Consider the following 25048-nt stretch of genomic DNA (forward strand, 5'->3'; position numbering starts at 1 on the left):
TAGAAGAGCTAAGTTCCTTGCATGTTTCTTTACTTGAATGTTTTTATTCCCTCCTTTACCTTCCTTAGGTGAATATAAAATAATTCTCTTGTTCCCTCCTTTGGTGAGTGTTAAATAATCTGATTAGCATTGGGGTTAATTTCTTAGTTTGGTTTTTAATAGAGAATTAGCTCCATTTCTAAAATACAACCAGTGAACACAGGTTACAACATGCAGAAAAACATCCAACATTGCCCTAAACACAAGATGGAGTTTCTCTTACCTGCTATCCAAATTCTAACAGCTCTGGGTCACAAGGACACATTGAAGTACCTAAGTCACTTTTGTTTTGGTCTCAAATAAGTCACATCCAGAAGGCCAAGGGTTAAAGCTCTGGTATTTCTTTTGACTGATTCTGAGCCTAAGGCCTCTGGGTATTACAAGTTACCTAAGTGTTTGCTCAAGAAGACTCTACTAAGTTCTAATTGCAAAAGAAGAGGATGTTTTCAGAATGCTTACATATGACGATTAATGAAAGGACCCATAGATAAGCAGGGAGAAAATAATGAACTAGGATTTATGCCAGCTGGCCCTTGGGAATGCTGACATGTGCGTTCGATGGGCTCAGGTTCATAAGACCTCAAAGGTGGTAAAAGTGTCCTCAGGAGTAGGTCCCAGAAACGCAGATAAAATAGCCAGGCATACTGAAAAGGTCCTTTAACTGCAAGACAGGGACCACCCAGATCACAGTGAGAACTGCAATGTCAACTGTTCACCCCACACCTGCCCTGCCTCACTTCCAATGTAACAACACTGCAATTCAGTAGGCCCTACTGCCCAGAACACTGGGAAAGACCGTGACGAGCCAGAAAAGACAGACAGGTTCTAGAAGGACATGTTGGAAAGACTCACTGGCAGCATTCGTGCTGAAGACTACAAACGTCAGACTCCAATCCTACCAGGGCAAACTACCGAGAGAGCTTTCTGCAGAAACCCATGGAGGCAGCAGGCCCTGATGTCATAATCACATGTGACTGCTTGGCCTGCCTTTTGGTATTTGTTTCTCATTAGGTATTTATTTGTTCGTTAACTCTCCTGTCCTTCCCTTTCCACAGTGGCAGCTTCAGAGATGAGGATTCTTTTCACTCGTGACTTTGCCCTCAGTGTCCAAAGCAGAGCTTGGCATACCTCCACAGTGCATAAATCCCATGTACTGACAGCGTGGAGTGGCTTCTTGTCTCTTTAGTCATTCTGTGGCTTGGAGGACTACTTCTGATCTATAATGAGGCCCTTGAGCATAACTGTCCTGACAGCAATGAAGATAATTTGAAAGAGAAATTTGCACCCTCCTTTTGGACATCAGACTAGTGAGACAATGGGTTCCAAGGAGTTGGATTTCCTCAGGAAAACAGAGGCATGACTACGCCTCACATCAACAAGCCAGGACATTTTTTTAGGAGGGATCGAACAGACACGCTGCTTTCTTCACAACACGATAATTTTTTTCTAATTCCCAATTCCTTGGCAGCAGTGAGGAGAAGTGTTGACACAGCGAGGAAGGAGCTGCATTCTCAGCTTTCTGCATCCATGGGTCTCAGCTCATGAAAGTATGGTTTCTATTCACTGCAGCTGAGAAGACCTGATCTCTGCAGAAGGCTGTTTACCTTGCTTTTCTTCTGAATTGAGTTCCTAAGTCTGCTTTTCACATTTAGTGATTCCTTCAATTCTTTAGATGCTACAATAAAACCTCCATGATAAGAGTGATACTTTTAGATGCCCTGCCGTGAGATTATTACTACTAGTTGGAAGAGTCAGCCAGTCTTGACATCACTACGGCCATTATTTGACAAGTCTCTCAGTAGAAGAGGGAGAGTGATAGGAAATACTGCGAAAGGCTTAACTCTTCTAGTAATTATACACTTCCAACCTATGTGACATCTTAATGTGACCAGAAGTCTACTTTGTCTGTAACATCCTAAAGGCTTCTACATATAGGATGAATGATTACTAAGCATGTTTTGACAAATGACAAGATTTGGTGAGATGTCTCTAAGACAGTGAGGTTCTTGAAGCACTTATCACAAAACAAAATAAATTGTAACTTATTAAATTAAATTGTGACTTATTAAAATGTGACTTATGAGAGGCAGAGTAGACAGTACATCCTTCTCTCTGGTTTCTAAATGTACCACCAAGGAGCATAGAAACAGATGATTCCCTATTAGGAATGATCTGACATGGTAGTGGCTAAAGGCATACCTGAAAGGCACACCAGGCTTCACAGAGTGTGCCAAGATGTGGTGTGGAGGAAGGGCCAACTCAGAAACTTACATCATTTAGGGAACAAAATATAAAACAGACACGGGCATATTCACGACATTAGCAAAACCAGCCTCAGCAGGGACGGGGAAGAGGAACCCAGGGCAAGTTTTCAATTTTCAGCACATAAAATAATTATTCAAAATAGCTAAGAAATGGAAGCAGTAGAGCTGTTCACTGGCAGATGAATATATAAAGAAATGATATAAACAATTTTAATCAGTCACAAAAAGACAAAAATTAGATTATAGTAAAATAGAAAAAATATAGAAATAGAAATTATCATATTATGCATAATAAGCTACACCCACAAAGTGAAAAAATTCTCTCATGTGTGAAATTTAGACTTAATTAAAAATTAATACTTGAAATATTCCAAATACTAGAAAACAAAGGGCTATTTGGGAAGATGGGGAGAAATGCAGGATGAACAGGGGTGCATAGGTCCAGAGCTCAGATTTCGCAAGCTTGAGAATGTCACCCATTCTATTTATACAGCCTGTAAAGAAAATATTGTGGGACAGTTGTTTTCGAAGCAATGAAGTCTATGCTGTATCAACTTTGAGCACTAACTACCGAAGGAAACAACACCTGTAAGAGTTTCAGTGACCTAGGAAGTAGATGTTGACTTGTAGAGAGGCAATCTGTCTATAGTGACCTAGGTAGTAAAAGTTCACTTGTAGACAGACAGCCAAATCTCTGCTGTATTTCTGCTTTCTCTCAGAAAGCCTGTCCCTCAGCATCTTCATGGGAGTCCCAGGACCAAGCCAGCTTGGAGCTGCCAGATTTGGGGCTGCTATTTGTCCTAGTAATGCCTTTAAAGTTTGGTCTGTTTGAGTTTATCTTTAATGAACACCTTGACTATGATTATAAACATGAATTAGAGAAAAACATAGCTTTGCTTTGCCTTTAAAAATACTCTAATCCAAAACATTTATTAGATTAAATGTCATTTGGGTATACCTTGCCCTGGAAACAGGGCATGTGGTTTTACTTCTCACCTCCAATTCTGGAGAAACGGAAGCTCATACTCCAGGGGTCAGACAGATAATCTCTTCTCAATTTATACCAAACATATCAGGCTGTTTTTTCAAACATGAATTTCATCTTTCTTTTATTAAACTGTTTTCCAGGCTGTCCAGTTAGAGAATCAGTGCCAGGCAATGCATCTGTTCGACCCTCCATTGTTGGAACACTGTCATGGTGTCATGTGAGAAGTCTTAGTGCTTGTGAGAAAACTCCTTATGCCCTCAGTATCTTCAAAAGAGTGAACTGTTCTTGGGGATGTGTGTTCATGTCCTCCTGATTGTAGTGGATATGAGTGGGTTTACTTCACATTACTCATTACAGCTTGCTGATGCTATTCAACTAAATGTTTAAATTATCCTTTATATGCGTCTATGGAAAACATGTTTGTGGCACATGTAGCTTGCCCTAGTGACTGTGTACTCTATACTGGAGACTCTTCTTAACCCTCATAGTATAAACTGTCTGATGCTCTGAATGAAGTCCGCTATTGCACGAGATTTTAGTCTACCTCATTTTTAGGTCCTGCTCTCCCAGGTTCACACCACCAACTAGAACGGCAAACACTCCATCAGTTTGAAAACAGCCCATTGGGCGAGCCAGAGTACAAGTGAACCTGCTCAGATGGCTCTCACTCCCACATACATACCTCCAGGCTAAATGGAGGTATGGAGCATGGCAAAGAACTGAACATTAAAACAACATCACAGGTTTCTGCTTTAGAAATGATCCTGAAATAATGTGTTTTCATATCTTCTTTATGATGTTGATTTAAATACTTAAAGACATCCCAATAGCCAACATATGTATGAACTGGGTTCGACCTCTATGGACACAGAGCAAGGCCTTATGAAACTAACCAGGGAGTTGTTACACACCGGCTAGGGTACTTGAGATGGAAAGGACTGGCCAGTGCCACCACTGAAGATAAGGGAAAGACAACAAGAGCACACAACATATGCTATGTTGTGTTCAAAACCAGGTAAAACCTGCACGAGCTTACAGAAAGGCGATGTTGGCCTTTTCAAGTAAAAGTAAGGCAAGGAGAAGGATGTAGGGCAGCGTACACAGGGCTCGGGGACATCTTTTGACCTGGTTGGCAGCTTCAAGGGAATTCTCAGCCAGTGATAACCCTTCCAACTATGTAGTTAAAATTTGTTTTAAATAAATGTTGAGGTTAAAATAGTGAATTTAAAAATACGGTGAAGATGAACAAGAAGGCTCCATAGAAAGCCCTTCCCTGAGCAGCATGTGCAAGGCACGAATGATTACCCTCTCTGGAGTAGGTTGTAAGTATTCTTCCTTAAACATTTTAACTGATACCATCCCCAAACAAGTGCCTTCAAAAGAGAAAGATGTATATTTCAAGTCTTATAACTAAGCAACCCTCTTTATTAAGCAATTTATAAAAGAGAGGAAACTGAGGCACACTGAAGTTGAATAACATGTCCAAGTTTCCATAGCAATAAGTAGTAAATTAAAGCCCTTGGCAGTCTGGCTATGGAGTCACATAAGCAATGCTCTTCCCTCACACGTGGCCTTGGCTTCAGGCAACACGCTTCCTTCAGGCAGCTGAAGGGCTCTGGAGGGGTCACTCACTCGTTGTCAACAAAGCAGGAGCCAGTCAGGTGCCTCACTACACCACCCACCCTCTCTTGCTTCTCAAAAGAAGGTCCGTCCCCAGAGACCAACAGACTCCCGTTAACACAGGCCAGCAGAGGAGTTGCTAATGAAAGTGTGCCAACTGGCCTTTGCTTTATTCATTTACACAAGATACTTCACACAGGCCAGATGCTGCGTCTGGAATTCTAAACTGAGAATTAGAAATACAAGCCAAAGCATAATTTACAAAAACACAAAACCAAGGACAACACTCTAAATAGGACTTTTCTTTGAAATGTGTCCAAATTCTTAACAGATTATAACAAAACTCTGCTTTCTGTCACATCTACTTCTGCCTTTAAGAATCCTATTCAAAGTTCTGCAAATGGAGATGAAGATCAGATGAGGCCTACGCCCCCAGCAGCAGACAAATTCATTACCTAGCTCTCCAGCTGGGCCCTGATGGAAAAATACAAGAATAAGACACTGAATGATAAATTTCATGTGAAATCAGCTGAATAACTCAACTATCTTGAAGACTCTTGGTTTAAACAGTTCAAGAGGAACTCGGTGCCTTGTGCTATAAACAAAAATGTAAATTTGTTGTGCAGATGTTTGTATTAAAACATGAAAACAAGCATTTAGGTATCCTAGGCAAGAAAAAGAAATGTGCAGTTCAGGTGTGGCTGACACTGTGGGTAGAAACAGAATCTGTGGCATTTTCCTTAAATGACACTATGTTTAGTACTTTACCAATCAAGTTTTGCTGTGTTACGACAAACACATAGATGCTAAGACTGGATTTGGTTTAAGTTTAACACTAACAAGGCACTCGTAATTCTGAGTTTCAGTGAATTAATTCTTATATCTAACAAGACAATACTTTGAAATAATTAGCTGTGAGTTCTTGGAAGCGCTGTTTCTAGGCAGGTGGACAGAGCTCTATCAGAAATAATTACTGCCAGAACTACCAGCTGTTTCTTTGCAAAATCAAATCAACTTATCTGTACCTTTTTTGGTTGTGCTTTGTCTTTTTTTTTTTTCTCTCTACTGTTCTCTGACTTGCAAGAACCGAACAAGGATTAAAATCACAAATTAATTTCTATACTTTTTAACCAGCTTAGAAATGTCAAGGTTTGGAAATGCTCTGGGAGATGAGCTATGCATTCATTTTCCTGATATAGTGTGAGGAAAATAACTCCCACATCCCTTTATCCATCCCAGGATGGCAGCCAATCTCAAAAAAGTTGAAACACTCTGAGTACTTGAAAATATTCCATAAGGTAAAGTCAAATTTTTTGAAGAGACTATTTAAACAAAAACAATAAAAATGGCTCTGCACGTCATTTTTTAAAATTCCTTACACCCTTTAGTTCTATAAAGTTAAAATTCAAGAATAGCTACTGAGATGTTCCAAAGAAAAGCCATGCTGCTTGTCTTGGTAGACTGAGCCTCAGCGGCTGTCCATCACTAAGGTAAGTAAGTGTCCTAGGTGCCAACAATCAGCGCTTTATTCTGACCAATGTCCTCTGGTACTTCCGGGTTCAGGGAGCCAGGGACATAGAGTACCCCTTCATGTGCGGTTCTCTAGGAGGAAAATGACTCTGCTCTTAGAAGGAAGTGTGAAGAAGGCATGTTCGAGCAACAGCATGGGAGAGCCACGGTGAGCAACAAGCCCTGAACAACACCGGCTGTGGGAACAGATCTCCTCACAAACACCTTTGATGGATGAGTGCCTTAGACCACACTGGCTTCGCTCTTCCTGGACAACACTGGAGAAGTGAAGAGAAGTGAGTAACGACATTTTAACATTGTTTTGTGAATTGGAAGAAAAGTGTTAGGAAATTGTAAAGTAAAATCATCCTTAGCAATTGCTAAAGCACAGGAAATGCTGATGAGCCCACTGACTACATGGAAACACACTTCACGTGAGGGGAGCAGGCAGCTGCCCGCATGGTTCTCCCCGAGACGCATCCGCACGAAGCCAGACGCAGGGCATGTCCTGGGGGGCAGGGGGGGGGCGCCGGAAACTCTGTTTTATTTTCATTTGTGCTGGTCTAGAATTCTTACATTTTCAAATAATTTAGAAGCCAACAAAATTTATTAAATACTCTAACAATATTGGGATAACAACTCCTGAATGAAGTTGAATACAAATGAATATGGCGTACAGTTAGCCCTAAGTCCAGTTACAAGAATTAAATGAAAAGTGCAAGCTCCAAAAAATGGAGACATTGTATATAAACAATGAGTTTAGGCCTGTTATCCCTGATGACCAAGAAAGGACAATTACAGCAAAGCAAGAAACTGGCCAAGAACTCATTAAACACCTGCAGTAAGTACCCTTGCTGGCCACAGCAATACTGCATTCCACTCTGCTACACTGTTAAAAAGAGAAGATTTACATAATACTTAATCCATATGTTACCAACTGTCATAATTAAGGCTGCAGATTAAACCACCTACAGAAACAGTGAGGCTATTATTTCTTCCAATCCATTTACACTGTGACCTGTGATCCTATAATTATATACATTTCTAATACGCTGGTAATATCTTCAGGATCCTTATAAGAGGAATGTGAGGCGGAGTCCCTAAGTCATGTAAACACAGGACTAAGGCTTGTGATACAGGTCAACAGCATCAAAAAGACCCAAAGCACAGCATCACGACACGGCCTTTTGTGCTCTCTTCCACCTCCCAAGACTGCGGGGCAGTTTCTAAGTGAGACCCAGAAATGGCTTATAACCCTTTAACCAAACAAAAGTCAATTATCGTATACTACAATAGATAGATAGCAGGATTTATACCTGAGGCTGCAAAACATATGTTGCCTTTTTCATTCTTAGCAGCAGGTCGCAATTTGTATCACGTGGAGGCAGGAAACTAAACACTAAGTCTTACCTTGGGATCAGATGTGAGCAGTTTGAATGCTTGATAGACTTGGGCTTCCTTTACACCACCTCCGAGGTCCAAGAAGTTAGCTGGCTTCCCTCCATTCAGGAAAATGATGTCACAAGTAGCCATGGCCAGCCCAGCACCATTCACTGTGAATGCAAATGGCATGTGACATGGAGACATTAAACAGCATGGAATGGGGTGGACACACAGAGGGCCAGAGGAGAACGCTATCGTTTCTAGGCCAATCTGTGCCCTGAATTGGGACTCAACTCATAAACTAATTTATGGTTATCAATCGGGATAAGTGAGTCCAAAGAATAAACAAAGAAAAGTGAGGAGGATTCATCAATAAGTCAAATAAAAAAGATAGGTTAAGGAAAGGAACCAATTTGGCTGTGGGTTCTGAAAAGGCTGCAGGTAAGAGGATGGGCAGAGAGAACTATGGCTGTGAGGGGTAGCTAGCCATTCAAACTATGTGAACCAAGAGCAATGCGTAGCTTGACCCCGAGGAGATGCTCTCTGACTGAGCAACCTTTGGGACTAAACCAACACCTGACAGTGCCGCTCTTCCTTTACCTTTGGCGGGCATGTTTTTTAGTATGAACTCATCGACAGCAACTCAAAAGAGAACCAACGGGGCCCAAACCAGCATGCCTGGGGCTCCTCCTCCTGTAGGTTAGTGTAAGAAGCACACTACTTCCAATGACATCCCTGGAGCCTTAGCACTCAGAAAGCTAAAGAAGGTAAGCCTGAATCCAGCCACCCTGAGCTACACAGTAAGTAACAGGAGAACATGGGCACACAGTACAATTCCGACTCAAAAAGCAAAACCAAGGGGCTGGAGAGATGGCTCAGTGGTTAAGAGCATGCACTGCTCATCCACAGGACCTGAATTCAGTCCCCAGCACCCAGGCCAGACTCTCCTGTAACTGAAGCCCCAAGGTATCTGACACCCTCCTCTGAACTCTGGGGACCATTTGCAGCATGTTTATACACATACCTAAAAACAATTTTAAAAAGTAATAACAAAACTTAATACAGAAATCTTACTTACTAACCCAGTATTTAACCTAGAACAAAAACACGACAATTTAGGGGCCTTTCTTAAGAACTACTGTAGCAATTTACACTGGCATTCCTGCCTTTTAGAGCTAACATTTATTGATCAATTGCATTTCTTTGGCTTCTTATGCTTAATTATAGAATTACTTCCCTCAGGTGACAAGGGAGAAAGTGCAGAAACTCAGCAAACCACTCAGGGTAAAGTACCCTGGAATTCTCCCAGGACGAGCCTGGGAACCGTGACTACCTTAATTAAGGTGGGGGAAATTAAAAATAGGGAATGGGGATCTGTATCCTGGGGTGGGTTAATGAGTCCCTGGGCAGCTCAGCAAATAAAGCATGCCTTGCCCATCATAAAAAGGATATTTGCAATAAAAGATCTTCAAGTAGTGTGCAGTGTTATTATTCAGAGTTTGTGAGAAACATTCATCCAGACAAATCTGTATTTAATTTGTTCTAACCCACCCCTGGACTGCCCCCTTCCCAAATGCCCTCACATGTTATGAGCACATTTACTTATTGCAGGCAAGAGGGTGTAAGTGAGCTACACTACTCAGATAGCGCTCCCGTATAAAGCAGATGCTTTAGGTATCAATTGCAATTGGATGCCATTTTCCACTGTATAGAACAGCAAACTGTTGAAGACTCTTCATTTCTTAATATAATGATGCTGTTGTTTTAATGAGCAACAAATCTTTTTTATTTTAATTCCATTAAGATGAAGACCTCTGTTTCTGGTGCAATGGATTGTTTCTAACAGAAACACAGTCATGTGCAATTAAGCTGGAAGCATATAAATCACAAACACTAGAAGCCATGGACAATAACTGAAATTGTATTGCCTCTACAGACCCATCTTATCTCAGCGGCATAAGCCATTTTCACCAAATTAGAGAATGATGATGGAGCCCATTGTTTGATTAATAAAGTGGCATAATGAAAGTCTTTGGCAACTGGCTACCATTCAATCTGAAATGTTAGTGAAATGATTAGGATTTATGTCCTGCGCTCCTTCCTCTGTGCCCTAGTTAGCATTAATTGTCAACTTAACACAGCCTACAGTCACCTGGGAAGGAAGTCTAAGCTGAGGGACTATCCAGATCTGACTGGCTTGATGACGAGTGTGTGTGTGATTAGCCAACTGATGAGTGATCACTGTGAGAGCCCACTGTGGATGGCACCATTCCCTGGGCAAGTGGTCCTGGGTTGTATAAGAACAAACAGTAATTGAGCTTGCAAGCGTGGTTCTACTTCAAGCCCTTACTATGCCTTGCTTTCCCTTAGTGATAGGCAATGGCCTGTAAGCTAACTTTCCTTCCCTAAATTTCTTTTGGTCAGAATGTTTTGTCACAGTCACAGAAAGGGAGCTAGAACACTCTGGAACAGTAATTTTGTCTCAGAGTACAGTTTAAAAACAGTTCCTAATAGAGGGATGCTGAATGCATAAAGTTGTTACTTCTACTAAAAAAAGTTGAGATGCTTTACATGAGTGGTTCATTTAATACATATATTCACATGGGCACATGTGTATATACACACATGTACATGTGTGTGGAAGCCAGAGATTGGTGTTGGTATTTCTCTACTTCATTTTTAAAACAGATCTCTCACTAAGCCTAGAGATCACCAATTGCCTAGACTGGTGGGACAGCAAGCCCCCTCAGTCCAGCTGCTCCCCACTCGTACAGAACTGTGGCCATCACCATACGCCATCATGCCTGTTTTCATGTGGGTGCCATGGATCCAAACTCAGATCGTCACATTTGTGCAGCAGGTACTTAGCACTGAGCTGTCTCTCCAGCTTCTCGGTAGTTCTCATCTGGAGTGCTTTTGTACACCTGACACCTGGAAACATCTGGACACTTTCCTTCCACAGTTTAATTTCCACAACTATCAGCTATCTCTGGAGGAGAGGAATACACCTGAACCTAATATCCTGGATGGCTCTCCAAGAATAAAAGATCATCCAACCCAAAAGCTCAGCAGGACCAGAGTTGAAAAAATGCTTTAAATCAGGGACTGTCAATCAAAATGGACTTTGAAACTGTTTTCCACCTGACACTAAAAGAAAACACCTATTTTAACAGCTATTAGTAAATAGCATTTTATAAATCTTATAAAATACCAGACTCAGTGCCAGCACTTACCAAAGCAGGCGATGTTCCCGTCTAGTCCTATATACTTGAGATCGTATCTGGCAGCTTCATTTTCAATGGGCTCATTCTCTGATTTGTCATCCATGGCAAATATGTCCTTTTGTCGGAATTCAGCATTGTCATCAAAGTTTATTTTGGCATCAAAACAGACAACTAAACAAAGAGAAAAGGAGGCTGTACCTGAGTCTCTTTGGAGTTAATGCACTGAGTTATTCAGGAAAGCAGGTACTGGAGTAAGGAAGGCAGAAACTTTCATTCTTTCAAACTATAGGCAGGGTAGCTACTGGTGCTTTCTTAACTTTTGAACTCTGTCTACAGAGACAAACAGGACAAGGTCCCCGTTCTGAGGGGACTTACATTCCAGCAATGAGGACAGTAATTCACATCTGTCAGTCTCTGCTCAGTAACACAACAAATGTCCCTAGCATCCACAACAAGCTTAGTTGGCACAATTGTCCCTGGAGTCACCGCTGTAATTGCTTTTCTTACTTACAGTTACTATTTAGCAGGTAAGCATTGCCTTTCCCTTTTATGCAGAAAGAAACAAGGAAGTACTGCCAATGCTCTTTTTCTCCTCTGTGTCAGAATACACATTCTATATAATTCGTTCCTTAATTCTGATGCCTCTCAGTATAAATGACAGTTGAATATATTTAAGATACACAGAATGTTTTGCCACACACATGTATTTTGAAATGACAACTGCAGGAATCAGATTTACATATCTGATTTCAGAATTTTTTCCTTCTTTTCTGCCTAAATTTTTGGGGTGAAAACATTTACAATTGTGCTCTTCGAATAATTTCTAGTATATATTACTAACACTGTAGTCTTGGTAAAATGATCTGTATTCATGGTGGGTCTTGGCTTCCTTATTTGTAAAGAATAGGGAAAGCAATTCCTACCACTACCCTAGTCTACAGACTACCCTAACCCGGGTAGATGTTTCTGGTTGTGATTTCTCAGGTCTGCCAGTGCTGAGATGCCAGGCATCACTGGCGCCTCGGTATGCTTCGTCTGCTAGAGGCAGATCTCATGTTGTAACAAACAGCTCTGCACACAGCAAAGCTCACTTTAAGGCAGGGTAGGGCCACACACATCTTTGATTACAGGATGCAAAGAGGACACTTAGGGGATGGCTTTGGGAAAGAGGACAACATCTGTGGTATCTGGACTCCAACATATTTATTATTTCCCTTGCAGCAAAAACTTGTTGACTGTGCCACTGTGCCATCGTAATATCCTCTAATTGAATCTGAGATAGGAACAAGCAGATGTCTTTGGTCAACATTTACAGATGCTTTGCCAGCTTTGCAGAGAAGCACCTCACTTCTAAAAGGGGATCTTCACTTCCCAGTGCCTCACGGAAAAACAATGGACATGGCCAGATAATTCCACTTGCTTACACAGAAAAGAAAACACTAGTGCTTTATGGCACCCAGCACTGATAGGACCAGGAAGATTTCTCCCAGGTTCTCTTGCACATGACTCAAGCACTTGGAGTAGTTGTGACGGAACTGGTATATTAACATTCAAGAAGATTTGGCAGAAAAATAAACAGGCAAAAAAAAAAAATCACATAAATGAATCCTGACTGACAAGAGAAAATCTTACATGGAAGCTGATGTTTGCTTAAGTCCTTAGTCTTGCCACAAACAGCCCAACCACTGCCCACGCTATGAATATGGAGAGTGAATGAGTAATTATATTTCTACAATGGAGACGTTGTAATGAAGGAATCCTGCAATTACCAAAGGAATTGGCCTGTGTTCTCTGCTCCCTGCAAAGGCACTTTCTCAGCAGTTAATGACCAGTATAATGATCAATAGAAAAGCAACTTCATTCTTGGCTTTCCTCTGGGTTTATAAATACATTCTAATTAATTTATTAGTAATTTTAGCTCCTCCATTACTCACTGGCAAGATTACTCGTAAGTGACACCTTCAAAATGAATGGGCAAAGGCTATCAAATTGACTTTCTAAGTGAAGACTTGCAAATAAAAGAATTCTTGGTCAAGATCAATAAACCAGTAAATCAAAATAGTTCCAAGCTAAACTTTGCCCCTTATTATAAAGAATACAGTTGCAAGCAGCTCCAGTGAAAGGATAATTAATGGAGATATATGCAAAGTTCAGCAGGCAGGCCCAACCAAATGCCTGCAAAGCAGACTTTCCAAAGCTTCTTTCTGGATTATGATGCACATGCCAATGCAGACAGGAGCTTAAGGTTTGTTGAGCAGCTTGAGAACCAGACAGGCAATCCAGGGCTGGAAAACAGGTCTGTGTGAGCACCCAGAGTGGCCCTGGGTGTTACGGTAATCTGTTACCTGTCTGGTAACAGATCAATGTGTGCAGGTCTAAGAGTTTTGGGAGACTAAAAATACTGCACAGTTATAAAGTTAGGTATGGATCTTTAAGTAGGCGGAGCGAAGCTGGGCCTGATGGTATGCACTGTGAATTCCACACTCAGGAGGCTGAGTTAGGAGATTTCAAGTTAAACCCAGTGTGGCCTAAGCATGTACAACATAATAGTTTAGGTCCCCCTCTCTCTCCTTCCCTCTACCCCACCCCTTGTCTCATAAACTTTGCTCTGTTCATTTATTTCTATATGACTAGGACAACATATTCGATGGCAATAACTTGAGGGAGGGAGGGAGAGAGGGAGGGAAGGTTTTGCCAGGAGATTTCAGTCTATCTTAGTGGCAAGGTGCAGTTAACCAGCCCCATTATGGTGGTGGAAGGGTGTGGCAGAGACTGTTCACACCAAAGCACACTGGGGGCAGAGAAAGGGCAAGAACACAGGTATAGATAGAACCTTCAAAAGTTCACTTCTAGACAACTATTCCAGCTAGCTATGTCCCATGTCCCCAAAGTCCCCAGAGCCAGAGCCTTTAAAATGGCTTTGCAGTTAAAAAATGAGTGGAGAGGTGGGGGTGGGATTCAAGTGATAAGCACAGCAGTTTTCAACTCCAATTCTTGGCACAGAGATCCTAAAATTCTAAGCAACAGGACTACTGGGTGGATCTTTCTTTTTAATATTTTGGTTCTGGTCTTGATATAGAGCTCTACACCCCTCTGACTTTCTTGGAAATAATTTAAAATGTCGTTTACTTCTGTCAACAGGTAGAAAGTGTTTCCCTGAATGCAATGAGCCACAGTAACAAGCGGCCACAACTGAAGAGCAGGTTGTGAGAATAACTGGCTGGTCCCAGTTGTCACACTGGGTGACACTGGCATCAATGGAGGGCATCAGTCTTATGAGACAGAACCCTTAATATGTGACTCTGACTCTCATTCTAGGCACACAGTGTCAGACCTGAATTGAGTAATAGGATACCTAGCTGTTATCAGAGAAGCAGTCTCAGAAGCGGTCTACGCTGAGTCTAGTTGAAGAAAAGCCTGTCACACATATTTCAAGGCCACAGATATTGCTCTGTAGCCTAAGCAGCTAGCCCTGGCCGAACAGTTTTCTCAAGCTCAGAGCCTTGTCTATAAACAGGATCAGAGTCGCTGGTACTGTGTTGTGCCGGTGGAAGGAGAAGCTCCATATGACCCCAGCCTCACAGAGGACCAGGGACCAACATGGCGCTTTCTTCATGCTTAGAGCTCCCATCATTACAGCTCAGTTTACGGAACCAACTTTTCATCTCTAGAAATTACTATAGTCTGTCTCATTCCCAAAAATATTCCTAAACTTCTTTTTAAAGTAGATATAAATGAATGTCTATTAGAGTTTTAACTGTGTATGGGCCACCTGAGGTACTTGATCAGCTGTTGTTTGAACACATAAGAATTTTCTCAAAGCAAGAATTTCAATGATTAGCATTTTTAACAGTAACTGTCAGGGAATGTCAGAAATGCTTTAGCTAAAGGATGTGAGTTTTTTGATGATAGTCAAATTGTACTATACATTTACATATAGCCACAGTGGCTAAAGACACAAAAAGTTTCACATGGGCATCTGCATCTGAGGTGGCAAATCATGTTTCTGAAGCACACCACCTGTTTTCCTATGTACAATTGTCTGGAGCTTCTTCACAGGACAACAGCAAAGGAGGTCACAGCAGTACAGAATACAAGGCCGCACCACCCATATGTTGACTGACAGTTTGTAGCAATCTGAGAGTTGTTAGACACAACTCTCATTATCTCTAACCTGCTTTAACAGACTGGTAATCACCCATGGCTATAATATTCTTACACAGTCAAGAACACACTTGGCTTAAGTGTGTCCTGCCATCAGGAAGATTGAAAATGAGAACAAACTCCAGAAAGCTACACAAAAAGGAGAGATCAGCCCCTGCACACTGATGGACTCTTGCATGGGTCTTACATGTATGTGCACAGCTGCTGTGTCACAGGAGGACTCATGTCTATGTTAACAGCAGGGCAATAAAGTCTGTTTGCCCTGTTTGTTCAAACCTTAGCTTTCTCACTTAATTCAACTATGGTAAGACCTGTTTTCTGAGGTATGGCACTTAGCTGAGACATTAAGAATTTCAGTGTCACAAAACTGAAGCCTCAATTCTACCGAAAATTCATCTTGAACAAACACCAATCTGTGTACAAAGTAGGAGAAAAAGCATACATATTAATATTTATAAAACAATTCTCACCATCAAAAACATATTGTTACATGGTTGATAGATTATACAAATGAATTTTCCTTCTGAACAGATATCAAAGGAAGCTAAGGTACTTGTATTCATAGGGCGTTTGTGTTGTTCTGTTTAGTGGTGTGAGGCACTCAGAGCTGCTAATTCAGTGCCTTGATGCGGAGAGTGACTGGCAGGGAGAGGCCTCTGACCCAGAGCTTCTGCACAAGAATGTGCTGCTGAGTTAAACAAAAGAAAAAATGCATTTCAGAAGGAAGACATGCACATAAAAGGAACAGAAAAACCGCAGGAAGTACGACTGTCATAATTAGTTTGGAAAATAATCTGTCTTGAAGCAATGTGCTGTGTTTGATTTGTGATAAATAACCATAATGTGCTATTCAAATGTGCCTTGCCAAGCTGGCTTTAAAATGCTGATGCTTTAAAAGGAGTCCCACCTTCCATTAAATATTGATGTTCTAAGAGTTGTATACTGTTTAGAACTTTTTCCAGTTGCTATGAAGAAAAAACAGATATGAGGTGAGATGTGGTAGAGAAAGAATAAAACCAAAAGTGACCATGAAAACAGAGCATTGAATATAAGGAAGAAACAGAGGCCACCACCACTACCACCACCACCAGCAGCAGCAGCAGCAGCACAACAAGGGCACTGTGAGCATGCAGCAACAGGGGGTAATTTGGGGGATTTTTAAGGAAGAAAGAGAGGAATTTGGTCTGCCAGTTAACTATGGCTCACCCAGCCTTATCTGAAGGAATCTGGGCATCTGGGCGACAGAGTCACTGCTTTAAGTAGCTCTCACTCTGTAGTGCATTCATTAATGGAGGCATCTGTAGATGGAGCTGACTTGTAGCTGGAATTTGCCTCTCTGGGCATATGAGGGAGACCATTCTATATACTGAAGGGCAGCTAGCGATCCTCCCTACATTCACCATGCAGGTGACAAAAGCACCACTTCTGATAAATATCTCCTGGGAGGAAGGTCCTCACCACTTGCTCAAAGACCCCAAAAGTAGCATTTGTGATCGCAAATGGAGCGGGAAGGAGAAATCAAACATGATGCAGAATCCCTGAGTATATACATGCACATACATATACATGCACATACATACACAGCACAGAGCCTGGCTAAGTGAGAACAATTCAGTGAAAGCAGGGCTATTTCATTCCCTCAGCTCAGGGGATGGATTTGGGCTCCACAGACAGTAAGAGAGAAGCCTCATTCTTTACACACCACAAGGCAATCTGCACCTTGAATCTGCACCTTGAACTCCTGTTAAGTGTGTAAGAGAATTAACCACTGGTAAACAAAAGCTAAGCCAAGGTTAATAGGCTTTCATCAGTCACTAGCAACCATTATAATCCTCAAAAGAGTCATTAAACCACAATAAAACTCAGTGTCAAGTTGCCCTCTGCATAAAGACTGTTAGCCACACTGGAAGGAATGTTCTTAGGGGGAAATTCTTCCATCTCCTCCCTGCTGGTGACTCAGCAGCTCTGATATTAATGATGGTCACTGCCTTTCACTCAACAGGCTGTTGTAGAAGTAGATAAACAATAAAGCGAATTTATAAAAAAATGTTCCTGGGTTAAGCAATGAGACACGGAACTAAGTCTTGCACAGATGGCACAATGACTAGCTTTTAAGTCAAAACGTTTCCATGAGACTTAACTTTCAGAGCTTGTAAGTCTCCAAATTATAAGAACAATAATTAAATCAAAGTTTTCATATGAAATGTATTGTTAGTCATCTAAATGAAAATGATTTAAGCAGAGAGACTATAAATATTATCAACATTGCTAAGATCTAAATGACTGCGTGTATAGCTCCTAAACAGAGGTCTGCTTTGCGGGACATGGCAGTGATAAAGAGCCACCTTTCACAACTGATCATGAATCACCATTTCCTAATTGGGTTTAATTTGACTACTGCTCATTAGAGTTATAAACCAACACTCTCATTTAATTGTGATTATAATTCAGTAGCCAAAATTTTATGGTACAATGAACAAATTAATAGCTAAAGATAATTTTGGTCTTAAAAATACTATGTAAGACTTTTGCTTTAATGAATTATACATACAGAATGTGTTTTGTGATGAAAAATATTTTTAAACAAGTTTCATGTTCTTATTAATTAAAAAGCAAACTTTAGCCTTTGTAAAATTTGTGAACACCTTCCAAGAAGAGTTCCATGTGTAGTGCCTCCCTGTCCCTACAGCTACATCACAGGGGTGAATACAATAATCCTACAGCAAAATGTCTCCCACTTCCCAGGAGGCTGTCTTCTCACTCACTCTTGTGTGGTCATGCACGCGAACACACATACACAAACAGGTCAGAGACAAGGGTTCCCATCCTATCCTGCAGAACTAGCTGTCCATGAGAGTAAGGGTGAATGCTTGGTCTTCGTAATGATGGGAATAACAACTCTTACTTTTGCAGGGTTGTTTGTGAAAGTCTAACATGGAGACTGGCATAGAAGTTCAAAAACAGGTACAACTTATCTGCCTCCTCTCTATATAAAATACTAAAGTTTTTATAATCACAGCAATTAAAAATTAATTTTGAGGCACTAGAAGAAGGCCAGTGGTTAAGAACAATTGCTGCTGTTATAGAGAACCCAGGTGTGGTTTCCAATGCCCATATGAGCTGGCTCACAAATGCCTGGAACTCCAGTTCCAGAGGAACCAATGGACCTGCACTTTTGGCCTCCACAGGGCCTATATTCACCGAGGCACACAGATATATAAATCTTAAAAAGTAAAGTTAAAATAAACATAATTTGCATATAAAGCCTGGTGCAGATACTATTTGGTGGTTATCCATGCAATATTGTACTTTCAGCAACTTCCTCAGAACTTGCCCTTAGCTGGACACTGGTTTTCCTGGCACATTCTTGTACTGGTTAAGAAGAGCATGGGCCTTCTCGTGAATATGAGGAAAGGTCCACTGTATATCTCTCTGAATGTATAACCCAATGCGTCAGTTGGTAATATGGGTATCATTTTTAGCAATTTGATTAATACTAATAACAGTTTTTAGTGGTTTTAATCTGAAACTTAGGAAGGAATGTGTGTAGATGTGTAACCAGAATATGACAGATGCAGAATCTGAATTTGTCCTATGGTCTCTCTGGGTTCCAAAGACAATCTTTTGGATTTTCTGAACAAGGGTTTGCCTACAAAGCTTTTACTAGGGAAAAATGCTCGGTCTTGACAGTGCTATTTATACATTTATGTTCAGCTCCTTCTGCCTTTTCAATGGCAAAGCCATGACTAGCCAGTGGTCACAATGTATGGAAAGAGCCAAAGTCTGGCACTTATATTCTGGCTTGAACTATTCTATCTGCCATCCCACTCCTCAGAACTACTCTAAGAAGTTCCAGGCTTTTGCTATGAGTGCATCTTCATTCATATTCAAGAAATCCTGCAGTGGTGACATTTGCTGAGGCATACAACAGTGGTACAATATTGCTACAAGAGAAAGCATCCCTCAACTACCTCCTTTGCCTAAAGTGAACAAGGCAAGTGTGGTAACCACAGAGTGATAGGGACTTCGCCAAGATGGTAAACTTCCCATTGACATGAGTTGAAACTGTGCACAGAGTTTGCAAATTCAAGAACATCAAGTTCAGATAAAAAGCAGGTGCAGCTATTAAGCCCAAGGACAGTGATACACACCTACACCCACATCTTTCTATTAGTAGTGACTGCAAAAAAATGAGGGCTCTGTTGTCTGATGCGAGGACTCATGGCATCAGAAGCCAAGCAGGACGGAGCTCCTTGGGAGGCCTGACATTTGACTATACACACCCAAATACTAAAATGTTGAACACCATCATGGGAGTATGTGAACTGATCAGACGTTAAATTACTGAAAGAAATGAACTTAAAGCTGGTGCTGCTTTTAGAGATTATTTTGCAAGTTAATTTACAGTTTCTATGCATAATTATGAAAGGCCATCTGTATTTCCTCCTTTCTACTGTTTGTTACCTTGTCCTTCTGGGGTTTCACCAAAGGGGTTCACTTCCACCTGAGTGGCGTCGATCTTCAGGAAGAGATGGTACAACTTTTTAATCTGATCTGCAGCCTGCGTGATCAAGTGAGATGGAATCACACCCAAGCAATACAACAAAGTTTATTTTGCTTCATTAACGAAATCTTAAAAATAGCAAATTATGTCTTTATTTTCAGTTAGGTTTTCTAAAGGGAAAAATTGAAAAACATAATTATTTTAATTTCCACTGCTATTCATTAGAACAGACTGCTCAACTTCCCTCCAGACACTAAGAGAGACCATTATCAAGAAAACAAAATATTTTCTGTGCAGCCTAAAAGTGCTATTAATCCTTTTGTGCAGTATCATGTCCCTATTAGTCATGTTAGACTGCAGTATAAGCTACAATCACTAACACAAACGGGCTCCATTTAAGTAAAAAGGTAAATAGGCTTTTGAGGGTTTGTAATGACAAGTTTTCCTTATTATGCAGGAATAAAATGGTTATTATTTTCATCAATCCAGGTGTATAATCTGCACGGAAATTCCTGAGTGTCTGACGAAAACTGTGAGACAGAAAGATGAAGGTCTCAAACAGCAGAGCAGCTGCAGAACCGTGCAGCCTCCACTGCTCACACAGTGGGTACTGAAGGTAAGGGGCACAGAGAGCATGTCCATGCAAGTCCCTAATGGGACCCAGTCCTCCTCCTCAGCCAGCACATACTCACTGCTTATGCCAGGGCAGGCTGCTCTGCAACGTGCAGCAGAGAGCTAGAGACAGCACACGTGGGAGCCATCAACCCTCCAGGAGACCCCACACTTACAAGTGTGTGCAACTGTAGTTGCATACAGGATGGGACTCATTCTTGGTCTTGTTTTACTTCCCTATTCCCTATGACCACCGCACCAGCACTACATGCAGTCTGTGCTATCAGAGCCAGGGTGACCCCGCCCCTTTTTGGGGTAACAGAGCAATTAGCACCTACAGGACTAGTTTTGAAGTTGCTGAGCCAGCTGGCTTGCAGCTCTGTCTGGTGGAAGTGTAGAGGGGGTGAGGACATGGGGGCAAAGAAAGCGAGAAGCTGGGACCTCTCTGCTCCTCCAGTCTTCTCTTTCTTTCTTTGGTCTTTTGAGACAGGGTTTCTCTGTTTAGCTTCGGCTGTCTTGGAGACCAGGCTGGCCTCGAACTCAGAAATCCACCTGCCTCTGCCTCCCAAGTGCTGGGATTAAAGGCATGCACCACCACCAACCCAGCTGCTCCTTCAGTCTTAACTCTCCTAATCCTTACAACACCTACAAATAAAATCCCTAAGTATGTGTTCATACCTAGGTCAATAATAAAAGCTGGTCCAGGTTTGACTAAAGCATTTCTACTTTAAAGCTCTCATACTATCTGAATCTTAACTACTGCAGGTCTATGTGTAGATCTTATTAAATCCTAGTTGAAATCTGATGTACATAAAGAAATGCATCCAAAGTGTAAGGTATATGTATGTTTGTTTGCATGTATGTATGTATGTACATATGTGTATGTATATATGTATATTTTGAGGTCAGATTCCAGGAAGTTTCCCAGACTGACCCTCAACTTGCTATGCAGCCTTGACTGGCCTCAAGCTTGTAACCTTTCTCTGTCACCCACCCTGAGCAGTATGACTGTCATCATTTGCTACTTTACTAGACCAAGACAAAATCTTTTTACTATTAAATATGCTATGGGTAGGTAACACATATAAATGCTATAAGGCTCCCCATTTGTCAGGGTTTCTCGAGATTCTCTTTCCCAACCACAGCTTCCAGGCCCTCTGACACAGATACTGTCAGCTTCTGATTTGTCTGAGACACAGTCTATGCACACGCAAGAATGCATACTTTCCATCTTTACAGAACAACAAAGCCTCTATCCTTATTAATAGAAACCTTCGCTGGTAGGATAAATATCCATTGCTTTAATTGTCAGATCATATTTTATTGCGTAGCTATACTACCATTCATTATATTCATCACCTAAATAATGACCATATGGATTGTTTCTAATGGCTTCATTTACTTAAAATGTCATCTTTCTGGTCTCGGTAGATATGTAATACCTGTGACTAGACATTTATGGGGTAAACCCCATAGCAGTACACAATGGATGGAAATATTTTATTTATTATTTATTGTATGTGTGTATAGTTATGTGCACATTATTTGCATGACTGGCTGTACGCACATGTGTTTGTCCATGCATTGGATGTTATGGACATGAATGACATGTGGAAGCCTGGGGTATTGTGCCTCTGAAATGCCCATTTGGGGTGTGTGTGTGTGTGTGTGTTTGTTTTTGGAGACAGGTTCTCTCACTGGCCTGGAGCCCACCGACTGAGCAGCCAGCGAGATGCAGAGACCCGCGTGTCACCACCTCTCCAGCACTGGCATCGCAGCGCACGAAACAAAGCCAGGGAGCTTTCCCCATCATGGCCTCTCAGGGCTGCCTCAGTGCCTCATGCTCTGCCCTCAGCCCTGAATGCATTTTAACTGTGAAGGATTCTATTTAAAGGGAAGAAGCTACCGTGAACGCCCACAAGCCAGTGCAGGAAGACTCTCACTCACACCCGGCCAGCATCGGCATCATGCTGGGTGGGCACTGCAAGGGACAGCAGGTATTTGTAGTTTTAATGAAAATACATACAGTAAATGAGTTAGAGCATCATTCTAGCTCCTAAGAGACATTTGTATTTTCATTTCTGTGGATTTTGTAAACGTTCCTGTTGAGATTTGGGTTTTTTAAGCAAGGGAAGTGTATTTATGTGAATAAAATTTGCTCTTTATCCCATAGAAACTACAAATAACTTTTAACCATGTTTGTGATGGTCCCATGGCAGGGGAATCTAAGGACAATCACACCGCTCATGTCACATAGCTTCTGGGTTTGCCAGACTTTCAAAAGGTCAGTCTCATTTTGGAAGTACTTTAAACGGTCTCTAACATTTTTCAAGTTTATTTTATTGTTTCTTGCTTTCAGAGTACTTTTAAAAGCCAACTAAACTATTTTACATTACAAAGCCAGTCACCCACAAATCCTGGAATGTGGGACCAGAGGAAGCCACGAGTCCTTGGGCAGAGCCGTGTCAAGGGCCACAGAGCCTCAGTCCATGTGAGATGGCAAAGCCTTCATTAGCTCGTCCACGAGCTAACGCTGCCAGAGCGTGCACAGACATCTGCACGTGCCCCAGCTAAGCAGCTTCCCAGAGACATTTTCAGCTGCAGACTGTGCTCCTACAGCGCCCTCACAGACAGCACCCTCTCAGACAGGGGCAAGCTAACTCCTCGTCACTGTGCCAGACCATCAACTCCCTGAGTGTCTGGGTTGTCGCTAGGCTTTTGGTCTTGGTGTCAGTCTGTCTGATGGAGCACAGCCCATCCAATCCTGTTTTCCCACGTGTGTCTGAGTGTCTAAGACTAAGCTGTTCAGCATGTGGCAATTCAGGATCTTTTCGGGTTGAGGCTTTTTTTTTTTTTTGATGTTGGATCCTGTTAAGTTGCTGGGGTTGGTCTTGTATTCATAATCTCGGGGGATTGTGACTTAGCTTCTCAGGGAGCTGGGACTATATACATGTGACCACATGCATGGGTTTTGCAGCTGTGTGCATGTGGGAAGGCCCTACTTACCCACACCCTATGTCACATACATCTATATTGATGTTTAATACTTAATAAATGATTTAATGAGTAATTTATCAATAAGAACAAAGTACATAATAGAAATAACTTTAGGTTCATAAATGAGATTTAATACAACCACTTCAAAACACTCTGGTAAAATTCAGAGAATACAGATTTTACCAAGGCAGCCATTGCCAGACGTACATGTGCTCCTTTAGCTTCTAGGACCATCTCTTCATGACAGGATCAGGGACCTAAGACTGCAGAACCGTTTGCCTTTCTTCCATCCCTTCTCTGCTCATCCCCTCCCGCTAGAAGGCGGCATCCTGAATCAGACGGTACCCGGTATACACATGAGCTCACAGGCCACGCCTCCTCACTGTGCATCCTTACTCTGTAAATCCCAAGCCACACACATCTCACATTCATTCTCTGTCTGTCTCTCTTCCTCCTCCCTCCCCCTTCTTCCTTCCCTCTCTTCCCACCCCACCCAGTTCATGTATTCTAGAGCCGAGGAAAGATCTCCACTAGTCCACAGATACCAATAGGCTGATGTTATCTTTTGATACTTTGGACACAGCCAAGAAAAGTAAGTAACATGCAATCAGTGCCAATTCAATGAGCAAATAAAGAGTCAAACCCACGAGGATGGCACCGCCAGTGACACCTAAGACCCTGCTCAAAGGTTTCATTCTTTCCTTTCTTTCCTTGATAACTTAGAAACATAGAAATATCCTGGTAACCCAGGCTCCTTATGGACCACAACATATCACATTCAGAAATAGTGTTTGGAGCACTGGGGAAACATAATTATGTCATTTAAGAATTACAAATAACCCTTAATTTTCTCTTACATATGGAGGTAGCAAGGGCATTTTAGGATATATTTAATATCATTATCTTCTGTAGAGTTCTCTACTGTGTAAATAAGTGAGCTTTACAACCATGGGTCAGAGCTTTGCCCACTCTGGGGTTTCCTGTCGCTGCATTATGGCAGACTGTTAATTCCTAGAAGCAGTCAGCATAGACAGCCTACACTGAATGACTTACTTAATCTCGCACATGCCAAACGTACGTTACCTGTACATGTTATCGCATGCTATTACTGTGAGCTGTGCCAGCAGAGGAGTGAGCGACACACACTGTAATGGGGATTAGGGCTCTAACAAGGATGACTACAGACAAATGGGAGAAGCATACATGTGCAGATACAGAGGATGTGCACAGGTGACTGCATACACCTGCAATCAGACATGGGACCAAATAACTGTAACACCATGACTTCAACATAAGAGACTGCTTCAGGGACCGATTTCTCTATATAAGTAGCCTTTAAATACACATCTTTTAACATGGCATATATGGTTGGTTAGCAGCCTCAGTCTAGTAACATGAAACTAATCACTCCAGCACAGAGCCAAGGCTTGGCCAGCATCCTCCTTTGAACAAACTGCCTCCACAGCAGCCTGCCGGTCTCAGAGAAGATACTTGGTTTTCCAGTCGTCTGTTGAATGCTGCCTGTTTTGTCTCTTCCTGGGAGGTAGCCAAGGAGGTCCTGACTTCTTCTACCACCTTCAATGCTTTACTTTTTAACAGTCTTTACACTGATTTTCAAATGAGTGGTGCCTTCTCTTACCCTAAACACTTCTGACGTTTTCTCCTACTGTGTCCTTCTTTGACTTGCCTACTGTCACAATAACACTTCTGGAGACGATATAAAAATCACTGTTTCGTTGGAACA

General features: G+C 41.7%; 1 protein-coding gene across 1 annotated transcript in view; it reads right to left on the reverse strand.

The window, feature by feature from the left end:
- The window catches only part of Suclg2 (succinate-CoA ligase GDP-forming subunit beta), a 254374-nt gene that overhangs the window by 84382 nt on the left and 144944 nt on the right, over positions 1–25048 (reverse strand). The window contains exons 7-9 of the mRNA XM_052174384.1: positions 19656–19752; positions 11037–11198; positions 7831–7973 (exon numbers count right to left, since the gene is read on the reverse strand). Of these exons, the coding sequence (XP_052030344.1) occupies positions 7831–7973; positions 11037–11198; positions 19656–19752 (402 nt within the window). The remainder of the gene's footprint in view (positions 1–7830; positions 7974–11036; positions 11199–19655; positions 19753–25048) is intronic.

The sequence above is a fragment of the Apodemus sylvaticus genome, chromosome 2 (genome assembly GCF_947179515.1).
Source record: "Apodemus sylvaticus chromosome 2, mApoSyl1.1, whole genome shotgun sequence".
Taxonomy (NCBI): Eukaryota; Metazoa; Chordata; class Mammalia; order Rodentia; family Muridae; genus Apodemus; species Apodemus sylvaticus.